Source organism: Elaeis guineensis, chromosome 1, assembly GCF_000442705.2.
Source record: "Elaeis guineensis isolate ETL-2024a chromosome 1, EG11, whole genome shotgun sequence".
NCBI lineage: Eukaryota > Viridiplantae > Streptophyta > Magnoliopsida > Arecales > Arecaceae > Elaeis > Elaeis guineensis.
The window spans coordinates 156,207,029-156,218,871 of record NC_025993.2 but is presented as its reverse complement, the minus strand read 5'-3'; the positions used below and the strand labels follow the sequence as shown (position 1 = coordinate 156,218,871).

At 49.2% G+C, this 11,843-nt stretch overlaps 1 protein-coding gene across 1 annotated transcript; it reads right to left on the bottom strand.

The window, feature by feature from the left end:
* Positions 1-7,072: 7,072 nt before the first annotated feature.
* LOC105039202 (UDP-glycosyltransferase 90A1) lies at positions 7,073-8,669 on the bottom strand. Its single transcript, XM_010915277.4, has one exon. The coding sequence runs from the start codon at positions 8,625-8,627 to the stop codon at positions 7,191-7,193; it is 1,437 nt and encodes a 478-aa protein (XP_010913579.2). The 5' UTR covers positions 8,628-8,669; the 3' UTR covers positions 7,073-7,190.
* Between the last annotated feature and the right edge of the window lie 3,174 nt (positions 8,670-11,843).

Here is an 11,843-nt window from a genome sequence, read left to right as displayed (position 1 = left end):
GCCAGCGTTGATTCGCGTTCCCGATGGGACGCCTGACAGTGCACCGTGACGGTCTGCGTTCTCCAGAAGGCGCCGGATATCCGATCGTCTGACATCGAATCGTCCGGCACCCGACCTCCTGACGCCGACGGGACGTCTGACGACGACAAGACGGGACGTCTGACGACGACAAGATGGGATGTCTGACACCGACGTGACATCTGACACCGACTAGATGTCTGACGCCAGCGAATCGCTCGGCATTCATGAGACGCCTGACATCGTATCAACCCGCAGTACGGTCAGAATTTGGCATACGACGAATCCACTCCTTTTCGCCCGGGGTTGCTGCCCAAATAAAAGCATCGGCCAGCTCACCGTCTGACTCAGGAGTGGAGGGGGGCAACTGTTGGGGAATACCCACCGACCGACTGACGAACGGACCAACCGACCGACCGACTGATGGCTGGAGGGACCGACCGACCGACCGATGGCCGGAGGGACCGACCGACCGACTGACAGCCGGAGCGACCGACCGACGGACGCCATCACCGGCCAATTAACGGCCCACAACCGACTGAGGATGTGTCGGTCGGACATACTTTTTCCGACTGACTGAACCTGGGAGTCTGATGACCGACTCACGTAAGACTCACTGACCAACAGAGGGGCCCGAATCTCTACCCGACGCCACTCAGCTGGCCACCGACCTAGGGTCGGTCGACTCCTCCGATCGCCGTACAGCCGTCAGAGCTTGTCAGTTCTGACAGCAACATGCGGCACTGCCACCTAGGGGCATTGTCCCGCCTAGGGCATTGTCAACCCTAGTGATTTGACAGCCCCACGGCGACATGACACTTTTACGGTGACTCTGACAGTCTACAGTGAGTTGACAATTCCTCAATTGTCTGCGCCATTAATGACGGCGCCATACCACGCTCCACTATATATATCGGGGAAGGCAACAGTGCAAGGGATCTCCACTTCTCGACTTCGAAACCACAGACTCTCTCTCTCTCTCTCTCTCTCTCTCGATTGAGCTCTCTGTCTTCATTTCACTATTGTCCAGTCACCTCTCTGACTTGATCGTCGGAGGGTCCCCGCCGGAGCCGCCTCCGGTCAGTGTGGACTTTTCTTTTTACAGGCGCTCGTTCCCCGATGATCAGACGACGAGGCGATTGGCCGCAACACCACCAATGCTTTATCAAGAGATTTTTCATTTAATTCTAATCTTTTGCATTTATACCCTGCTTTGGTCCGTATTTTAAGAGCTGATGCTTATATTGCTGCATTTCCTCGACATGGATTGTAGGAGTCTACTTATTTTGATGTACATTAGTTCCTTCTCTTGCTCTTCACAATCTATGCCTTGGCTGTTCGTATGCTTCTTCTTCTTTTGTGTTTCTTCAAATTCTTGTTATATTTGTGAGAACTCTTCTTTCCCATCTGGATGCTCAGGGGGTCAGTGGAATGCTAGAGGCTTGCCTTCTTGTTGGCTATTTGTCCCGAATCTCTGCACCTTTTATCCGATCCACCAGATGGAGGAGCTTTGGCTTAATATGTGCTATGGGGTTGCTCCTGCATTGGTCATTATTTGCAGCATATTATTATGTTTTGCTACGCTTTGGGATTACCTTTACCAGATGGTTTTATGATTTGGCATCCACTATTGTATCTCCAAACATCCATTTACATGAAGTATCTTGTGCCTGTCATTCATTGGTTGCTGGGGGATGCTCTTTTCTCTATCCTCCGATATATAAAAACACTCATCTTTTTTATTTAAATATAAAGTCTCTTTCAGAAATCTTGCACTATGTGAGCATGGATATCATCCGAAGTGGGAGACAACTTTTCAGGAAGACATTGTATGCATTTATTCTTTTGTCTAGCAGCATGACCTTGTCATGTCTTTTACATGTTGCTGGGAGATATTCTTTATTCTATTCTCTGATATATGTCTAGATCGGCAAGCATCTTCAGCAACTTCTGTATATTATGCTGCAATTCCTTACCAGCATGTCATCCACGTACACCTCCATGTTGCGTCCGATCTGATCTTTAAAGATCTTATTGACAAGTCGCTGGTAGGTGGCGCCGGCGTTCTTCAGTCCGAAGGGCATCACCCGATAACAGTAGAGGCCCTTGGGAGTCACGAAGACGGTATGCTCCTCGTCTTCAGGCACCATCCGGATCTGGTTGTATCCGGCGAAGGCGTCCATGAAGCTGAGCAGTCGAAATCCGGACGTCGCATCCACCAGCTGGTCGATCTTTGGAAGTGAAAAGCTATCCTTTGGGCAGGCTCGGTTCAAGTCGGTATAGTCGATGCAAATCCTCCACTTCCCGTTGGCTTTTTTGATCATGACAACATTGGCGAGCCAATCGGGATACGTGGATTCTCGGATGAAGCCCGCTTCGAGTAGCTTGTCCACTTCTTCGTTGATGGCCCTCTGCCTCTCTGGAGCGAAGGACCTTTTCTTCTGCCTCACCGGCCTCATCGTCGGGTCGATGTTGAGTCGGTGGGTTATTGTCTCTGGAGGGATGCCTGACATATCTGCAGCTGACCAAGCAAATATGTCGGCATTGGCCGTCAGCAGCTCCGTCAGTCGTCGTCGTTCGGGGTCAGGCAATTGAGACCCGACCCAAACCTTCTGGTCAGGATTTTTCGCTATCGGGATCGACACGAGCTGCTCGGCCGGCGAACCCCGTTCTTCCTCCTCCCGCTGGTCCATCTTGTCGATCGTCAGGGAGCCTTTCAACTTGTCGTTTTGAGCGGAGATCTGGAAGCATCGTCGGGCGAGCTGTTGATCCCCGCGCATCTCTCCGACCCCATTTTTGGTCGGAAACCAAACGAGAAGATGGTACGTCGAGATGATTGCCTTGAGGGCGTTTAGTCCGGGTCGTCCAAGTCGGCGTCGGCCTGGGCGATCGATAGATCCTCTTCAGCTTTGGCGAGCTTCTCCAGGCTGATCCGAAGCTGCTCGCGCTCGCCTTCAAGTTCGGCGGCGACGCCATCCCGCTCGCGCCGCAGACGATGCACGGTCCGGCCCTTGCGTTTGGCTTCCTTTTTGGCCGACCTTAGCTCGGCCCCAAGCCGGGAGACTTCGTCTACCAACTTGGCCTCCCGATCGGCCGACTGCTTTAGGTGGTCGACCAGTATTGCCCGATCGGCTTCGGCCACCGCCGACCTCTCCTTCCAAGCCGCCCGAACGTTCCCGAACCTCCGGTACCCGGCTTCAAGCTCCGACATGGTGTAGATCAGCTGCCGACACAAGTGTTTCGTCAGGAAAACAAAGTGACGAAAACACTAAGGAAAAAGGATGCGGAACAAGGCTTACCTCGACCATGGTCGGGTAGAACGACGACAGCATCTCGGTCACTTGCCGAGACCTCAATGCCTCCACGTCGGCCGGGAGGAGGATTCCCTGGCACAGCCTCCTGGCCAGGTTGTGGTCGGTGTGGTCGCTTGGAGATCATGTTGATGACTCCGGCCGTCGGCTGATTAGTCGCCGCTTCTTCAGTCGGCCGGGATCATCGATCGACAACTGGTTGGGTCGGCGGGTTCTTCCAAAATTTACCGAGATACCCCCGGCGGATGAGGGCTTCAATCTCATCCTTAAGCTGGATGCACTGCTCGGTGTTATGGCCGTGGCCTCGGTAAAATCGGCAGTACTTTCGACGGTCGAGGCCTTTTGCCTTCAGAGGCGGAGGCCGTCGCAGGTATTCTTCCCCCTCGATCTCCATTAGAATCTGTGCACGAGGAGCGGAGAGAGGAGTGTAGGAATCATACCTGGGGCGTGCCGGCCCTGGAGTCCGTTGCCGGGGTGACTTTTGGATTCGTCGGGGTGGCGAGACCCGACTATCGGTCGGGGGCCTGCTGGGTTCGGCGGGTTCCCGACCCTTCCTCCGCTTCTCCTTCGGGCCTCTGGGTTCGGTCAAGCATCGGTCGGAAGCTCCTTCATCCACGCGCATGTACTTGTATGCGCGCTCCAGCAGCTCGGCGTACGTTCGGGGGAGGGTCTTGTCCAGAGAGTAGGTAAATCGGGACGCCCTCAGCCCCCGCTTCATGGCTGAGATAGCCATGTCTTCGTTGAGGTCCCGGACCTCAAGCGTGGCCGTGTTGAATTGCGCCACGAAGTGTCAGAGCGTCTCATTCTCCCCCTGTTTGAGGGAGAAAAGGCTGTCCGACTTTCGCGATGGCTTCCGACTGGTACCGAAGTGGGCCACGAACGAGTGCTCGAGCTGTCCGAAGGAGTGGATACTTCTCGATCGAAGATCGGAGTACCAGGCCCTAGCAGCCTTGCGAAGTGTGGCGGGGAAGCCGATGCAAAAAAGAGCGTCGGTTGCCCCTTGGATCGTCATGAGAGCTTTGTAGCTCTCAAGGTGGTCGATCGGGTCGGTGGAGCCGTCGTATGGCTCCACGTGTGGCATCTTGAACCGACTGGGAATCGGTTCGTCGAGAACTAGTCGGGAGAGAGGTTGGGCGGTCTGGAAGTCGACGTCATTCGAAGACTTCTGGCCGTCCACCTGCAACTGCGTGAGCCGACGGTCGATTTCTTTGAACCGACGCTCGTAGTCGTCCGTCCGTCGGTGCTGGGAGACCCCAGGAGTGGAGTCTCCGGAAGATTCCAAGGGGGAGGTGGACGGCGTTCGCGGTCGCTTCTCCTTCCTCGCCCGTTCCAGCAGGGAAGGAGAGGGCTGCTGGGACTGTCGGTCATCGCGCCATGGCCGTCCCCCCTCCTCTCTGTGGGAGCGCTGTTGCGGGCGCTAGCGCGGAGGCGACGGGGATCGGTGCGGGCGTCGGCGGCTGCTCCTGGAGGGCATCGGACGGGCCGTCGGTTGTTGCTGGAGGCTCTTGACCGCGTCCGTCAGTACGGTCATCTGCCATACGATGGCCACGATCTGCGCCTCCGTGGTCACCGCGGGGTGTGGAGAGCTGGGCTCCGCCGCTGAGGGTGGCGGGGAGGCCTCTTCCCGACGGGAAGAGCGCCTCACCGACCCGGTGATCCTCGATCGCTGGGCTCTTATCTTCATCATCGTTTCCCCTACCTGGCGCGCCAATCTGTTGCGGCCAATCGCCTCGTCGTCTGATCACCGGGGAACGAGCGCCTGCAAAAAGGGAAGTCCACACTGACCGGAGGCGGCTCCGGCGGAGACCCTCCGACGGTCAAGTCAAAGAGGTGACTGGACAACAGTGAAATGAAGACAGAGAGCTCAATCGAGAGAGAGAGAGAGAGAGAGAGAGAGAGCCTGTGGTTTTGAAGTCGAGAAGTGGAGATCCCTTGCACTGTTGCCTTCCCCGATATATATAGTGGAGCGTGGTATGGCGCCGTCATTAATGGCGCAGACAATTGAGGAATTGTTAACTCACTGTAGACTGTCAGAGTCACTGTAAAAGTGTCATGTCGCCGTGGGGCTGTCAAATCACTAGGGTTGACAATGCCCTAGGCGGGACAATGCCCCTAGGTGGCAGTGCCGCATGTTGCTGTCAGAACTGACAAGCTCTGACAGCTGTACGGCGATCGGAGGAGTCGACCGACCCTAGGTCGGTGGCCAGCTGAGTGGCGTCGGGTGGAGATTCGGGCCCCTCTGTTGGTCAGTGAGTCTTACGTGAGTCGGCCATCAGACTCCCAGGTTCAGTCAGTCGGAAAAAGTATGCCCGACCGACACATCCTCAGTCGGTTGTGGGCCATTAATTGGCCGGTGATGGCGTTCGTCGGTCGGTCGCTCCGGCTGTCAGTCGGTCGGTCGGTCCCTCCGACCGTCAGTCGGTCGGTCGGTTGGTCGGTCCGACCGTCAGTCGGTCGGTGGGTATTCTCCAACAAGTCTTATCTCCTATAAAACTTTCTTTTTCATATTTATCATAAAAGCAACCAAACAAAATTTGTCATTGAATTCGTGTATTTCTGTTTCAACAAACCCTGGTAACCGAGCAACCACGTTGGGGTCAAAACGAGAACACTAGTTGGCAAGTTTACATTTTAATTCGACTTTATGGGGTCGCAAAAAAATCAAAGCTTCTTTGAGAAGATCTTGGGAAATGCTTAATATTGATTTGGCCGGAAGGAAATGCTAGAATCTTTCTAGTCAATCCTTGCTTTCTAACATTCGGGGAACCTCCGTAGTGACAAAGCAAAATCAAGTCATTATCAAATTATAAGTGCCCTTGCTCCATTATTTTCGCAACATCAGCTCTTTCCTCATGTACAATAATTTATTCTTTTCTTAACAGAAGTTGAAAGAAAGCATTTCGCATCCCACTGCCCCAAAAAGAAAAAATTTTAATTCCAGGGCTTCAAACACAACTCTCAAGCTTAATTATTGTATTTAGTAAAGGAATTCAAGATAATTAATTATTTTGAATTAAAAAAAGTCGTTAATCATTTCCTCCGTAATTGTGCTCAGTGCAGGCATATCCGTTCTGTGCTGCCCGCTGCGGCTAAGTGGGTCCGAGAATTGAAAAATTAAGTCGTTTATATTCCCAACTAAGTCCTATTGACCGAGTTAGACAGGCAGTACAGAAGCCTCCGATCTCCACTTCTGCATAACAAAATTTCTTGTGCGGTGTGCAACTCGGAAACCAGAGTGGCTTTCAGCCGGTAGCAATACCAATGCCCAAGCTGTCAGCCGGTTGAAACGTAATTATAATAGAACCATATGTCCAGCTACTGGTTGATCTCAGCTCTCCATGAGGTAATTGAAATAATTCCAGGAAAGGTAAATCTATCAAATGATTGGGACCAAAAAAGAGGCTCCAGTTTCACTTGAATCCATCGATTATTTTTTTCGATTTTTTTTTTTTTTCCCTGCAACATCAACGGATTGTAATCCACTAATCAACCACATCAATGGAAGGTCCGAGACGCTTTTCAGGTCTCCAATTGTTTTTGCCGCAAAGAATCTACTTTGATGCATTGAATTTTTAAGCCAGAATCCATCCTGCCACCGCAAAAAAACAGAACTTTTCTTGTTCGTTTCACGAGAAGAAATGATCGACTTTACCATGGATTAAAACTTAAATCACGGAACTCATCATTACATGTATCGAGTTCTATGACTGATGCATTAAAATATGTCCTATTAAAGCATAAGCTTGCAACTAAAAAGGTTCTTTTATAAGAGTATTTTCCATGTAATATTGATGTTGAAACAGAGTACGCCACAGAGACACAAGGAAGGCATTTTGGACACTTCGATATCCGACAAGAGCTTCATGCAGCAGTCACCAGCGCTGCTGAAACGATAGCATTCTCGGTTGTTCTTTTAACACAAACCTCCTCAATCATTTTCTCTAGCGTAAGCCATGACGCTCCACCATCCATCGCCTTTCTCGCCGCTTCCGCCCAGTTCCTCGCCCTCCCTGCTGCCTCCTTTCCTTTCTCTCCCACCAACAGTTCTCTCGCCGATCTCTCTATCTCCTCCGACATAACTAGTCCGTTGGGTGTGCCGCCGCTCGGTCGAACCCTCAGCCCAAGCTTGAGCTCATCGACAACAAACTTTGCATTAAGCTTCTGCTCGGCCATCAGCGGCCACGCCAGGATCGGCACACCAGCAGACACGCTCTCCATCACCGAGTTCCATCCGCAGTGGCTGATGAATCCTTGGACACTCCCATGGTGAAGAATCTCCATCTGGTTCACCCAGCCCCGAACCACCCTCCCTCTGTCCATCACCCTCTCCTCAAACCCTTGCCCGAGATCCATCGCCTTGGCCCGAACCACCCACAAGAAGTCCAACCCGGATCGCTCCAACCCGATAGCAAGCTGCTGCAGCTGGGCCGCCGACAGCTCAGCCTGGGATCCGAAGGCAACATAGATAACCGGTCGATTCATGCGCTGCCGCGAGTCCAGCCAGTCCATCCACCCGGTCTTCTCGGCTGGCGGGGATGTTTGCCTGGCCAGGCATAGTGGGCCGATGCACCAGGCTCTAGGTACGCCCTCCGTGTTGCACCGGTCCACATAAGCCGCCTCCAATTCGTAGAAGCTATTGACCAGGACCCCCTGGCTAGCACCGGTGGCCATCGTTTGCTCTACAATGAACTGGAAGTGGGGATCCTTCGGGTCCGGGTTGGGGTCGTCAAACGGCGGTTCGAGGTCAGACCGGGTGAGCCAAATATGGGGAAAGCCGGGAACCATGAAGGGCTCGTCGTAAGAGGTCACTCCGGCGTGCGGCTTGTATACGGCGACCTTGCAGCTAACCGTCTGGGCAAAGTTGCCCATCCCGTAGAAGACCAGCCTTGGGATCCCAAACTTGGAGGCGGAGTCGTTGGTCCAGCCAAGGAAGCCGTCGGAGATGAGGAGGCTGACCGTCGGCAGGCTGGCGAGGGCTCGCTCGAAGTGCGGCCTCAGGCGCTTGACCGCGTACGTGAAGGGTATAAAGAGCGACATGGAGGGAAGGCGGTCGGTACTCTCGACGCCGGCTGGGATGTCGGGGACGTTCTCCGGGAAAGGAAGCTCGACGATGGATGCATCGGTGCCCGCGAGGGAGTCGCGGATGAAGGGAGCGTTGAGAGGGGTGGTGAAGAAGGTGAGGGTGGCGAGGCGGCGGCGGTGGAGGAGGTGGGCTAGATGGATGAGAGGGATGGTGTGGCCTTTGGACATGAAGGGAAAGACGGCAATGTGAGGAAGAGGGAGGGGAGAAGAGCCCATTAGGTGTCTCTTTTTGAATACGAGAAGGATGTCATCGGCCCATCTTTGCAACGAATTTATAACCGCAGCAACCACTTGGTAGATCGATTATTGGTTGGACCTGGTCTACGGTAGGCCATCATGCGTTACCAAATTATCTTTTAATATCTTTTTCCTCTATACCAACATGGTATTTAATCCAGTTCCCTGCCAAATTATTTATGATCCATTTTGGAGCAGGTCCAACCAATTATCTCTGGTTGGTCCGATGCTTTAGGTTACAGGCCGGCCACTAGGAAAGTCCATTAGGTAGTTAATCAATGTCCTTGTTTCTAGAAGCAAGAAATTATGAAGGCAAAAACGTTTACTAACTCGAATATGCCACTCGACAAATCATTCAGTCTGTGTGGACTGGTTGGTGGGAGAAATCTGAATGACTATTTGGGTGAGTTTCCCAGCCTCGCACCGGTGGAGGCATGCGTAGGCACGTTGATAGGCTGACAGCGTGCGGTCCAAGTAGTTGGTTCCCCAAGGAAGGGCATCCGCGATGTCGGGGATGAGTTCACCCTAATCACCGCCGGTGGAACTCACCGTTGAATGGAAAGACGGGGAAAACGTGACTCGTGACGAAAAATTCCGGCTGTTATAGGCATGATGACATCATGCACGCTAGTCTTACTAAATCAACTCTACGAATGGCGTAAGGCAGCTCTAGCTTTATAGGTTGTTCGTCTGCGATCGTAAAAATTCTCTATTCTGGAAACATGGCATCCAAGTCAACAAGCAAAGTCAATAAGCAACTCCACGACGATAAGAAATTTCATGGGCATCGAGAAGAAAATTATTAATGTGGGAAACAACCTTAACAATTGGGCACTTATAATGGGCACACATAATTTTTTTTTTCTTTTTTTTAAAGGGGACTTATAGCTACTCAATCAAATATTAAAAAAATGAAACTTCATGACAAAATTTTGGTTTACAAAACTTTTGTTCTTTTTATCTCAATTATTAATCAGCCATACGATATGCTCATTCAAGTTTCATCACCGTATAAGTTTTTGAGATCTGTTCCAGTAATTTTCTGGAGTCAATTCAAACAAATAGTACTTGGAATTGATCTAAGGAAACATAACATGTGATTGATCCATATTATTGGAAACAGTTGATCTTATAGAAAGATTAGCAGCTGATGTTATTCACTTAAATTAATTTTGATAAATTAAACAAGGTAATAAGCACATTGTTCCTAGCATTGCCTTATTCACATCTATTAATCGGGTCCCACTAAATAATAGTGGTCCCTTTGCCCTGCTTGAAAGATATTAGTATAAGATCTGCAACATTTGCAAATTAAGTAATCGGTATCAAGTCAGCAAATATGTGGAAAAAACAAATAAAATATTATAGGCCTTGTTGTTACAAAATTGTGTAATGAAATAAGGATTTCCAACCAGTTGGAGATTTTCAAAATCAATCGAAATATATTTTATTTCATATTTTCTTCTTAAAATTACCACGATGTTTATACCTCTTATTTAAATATTGTAAATTGGGTTTGCTATCATTGCATGCAAAGCATTGTCATAGACAACATATATGTCATGCACAGCGGATATATTTTACTTTTGCAGCCTTTATCAAGTTCTTCGCTCTCTTTGTTGCTTTCTTTCCCTTCTCCGTTGGTAACAATTTTCTAACTTTTCTTTCTATCTCTTCTGACATCACATGCTCATCAACTAAAATCTTTGCATCGAATCTCTACTCCATCATCAGCCACACACGGATTTGCACGCCCATGGATATTGCTCTACATCACGGGGTTCCATCCACAATGGATTGTAAATTCTTGTAAGACTCCCATGGTGGACAATCACCATTAGTCAACCACCCCCAAAACCCCTCCCTTTGCTCGGCCTAGTAAACCAGTCGAAGCTCAAAGAGAAACCTCAGCCCATGACCGGATTCCAACTACAGGTCAAGCCACTCTATCCACCTGGGCTACTCAGGTGGCTGGGCTATATGATGGGCCATCCAGACCGGGCCGACGCACCGGGCTTTAAGCCCAACCTTGCCATTCCACCAATCTACCTCCGGCTCATAGAAGCTATCAACCACCATCCCAAGGCTCGCTTGCTCGGAAATGAATTCGTAAAGGGGGGGACCTCATTGTCTGGGTCGTATGAAGCCACATCAGCATGTGGCTTTTATTTGGTCACGATACGACTAACAGCCGATGCCAGCCTTGCAGGCATAGTCATTTGTCTGGCCATGGAAACAGTCAAATATTATAAAGCTTACCATCAGCAGGCGAGCAAGGACCTACTCAAAGGGCGGGCAGAGGAGCCTCATGGCCCCGATGAAGGGAAGAGCGACATAGAAGGAAGCTTATCGGTGCTCTGGATGCGAGATGGTAGCTCACATGCGGGAAGGCGGTTAGACACATTATGAATGTACTTGATACGTGTCAATGGCTGACCAAAAAAAATAAAAAAGTTTGACATTAGAATTAAACTAGCATGATGGCTGGATGGGCCTATTAATTTTATAAATATAAAAAAAATAGCTATCATAATAATAAATTTCGACATAAAGTAAATTATGAACATAATAATTTAGTTTGTAATTTAATTGAAGCAAATAAAAAAATAAATCAAATATTCAAAATAATAGTTTTGATCCAAATGAATTGGAACTAAATAATCAAATAGAATTTTGGTATGATATGAAGACTGTCGTAGGGAAAAGTTAATTGATGTTGATCATGCAATAATTTATTATTCAAATTGTGTTTCATTATTATTTTCTATCGATTGTTTTGGGTGGGTTCATGAATTTATGATACCTTCATTTCTTAATTACTTTCAATTATGCAATAGTTATTCAAATGGTTGGTTGATTTGGTGTGGCGTTATTCTACGGATATAGAAAAGTAAAGTTTTTTTTTTTATATCAAATAATTGATATTTTATTTGTAATGCTTATAGAATATATTCTACAAATCTATCTTATAGTATTCTTGATCTTTAGATTTATTAATATTAATAGTAAAAAAATATTATCATTATTATCAATCGAACACATGCAATACAAGGGTTAAGTGCTAGTTTGGTTTGAGATAATAATCTCAATATCAAAGATGATGTAGATAAAGGTAGTGAGATTATTGGTTGCACCAAATATTCTATATGATAGTCGTTCCAAATTATCCCTACTCTTCCAATCATTATTTAATCT

What these genes read in the sequence shown, in the direction of transcription:
- LOC105039202 (XM_010915277.4), bottom strand. Translation starts at nt 8,627, where the DNA reads ATGGGCTCTTCTCCCCTCCCTCTTCCTCACATTGCCGTCTTTCCCTTC.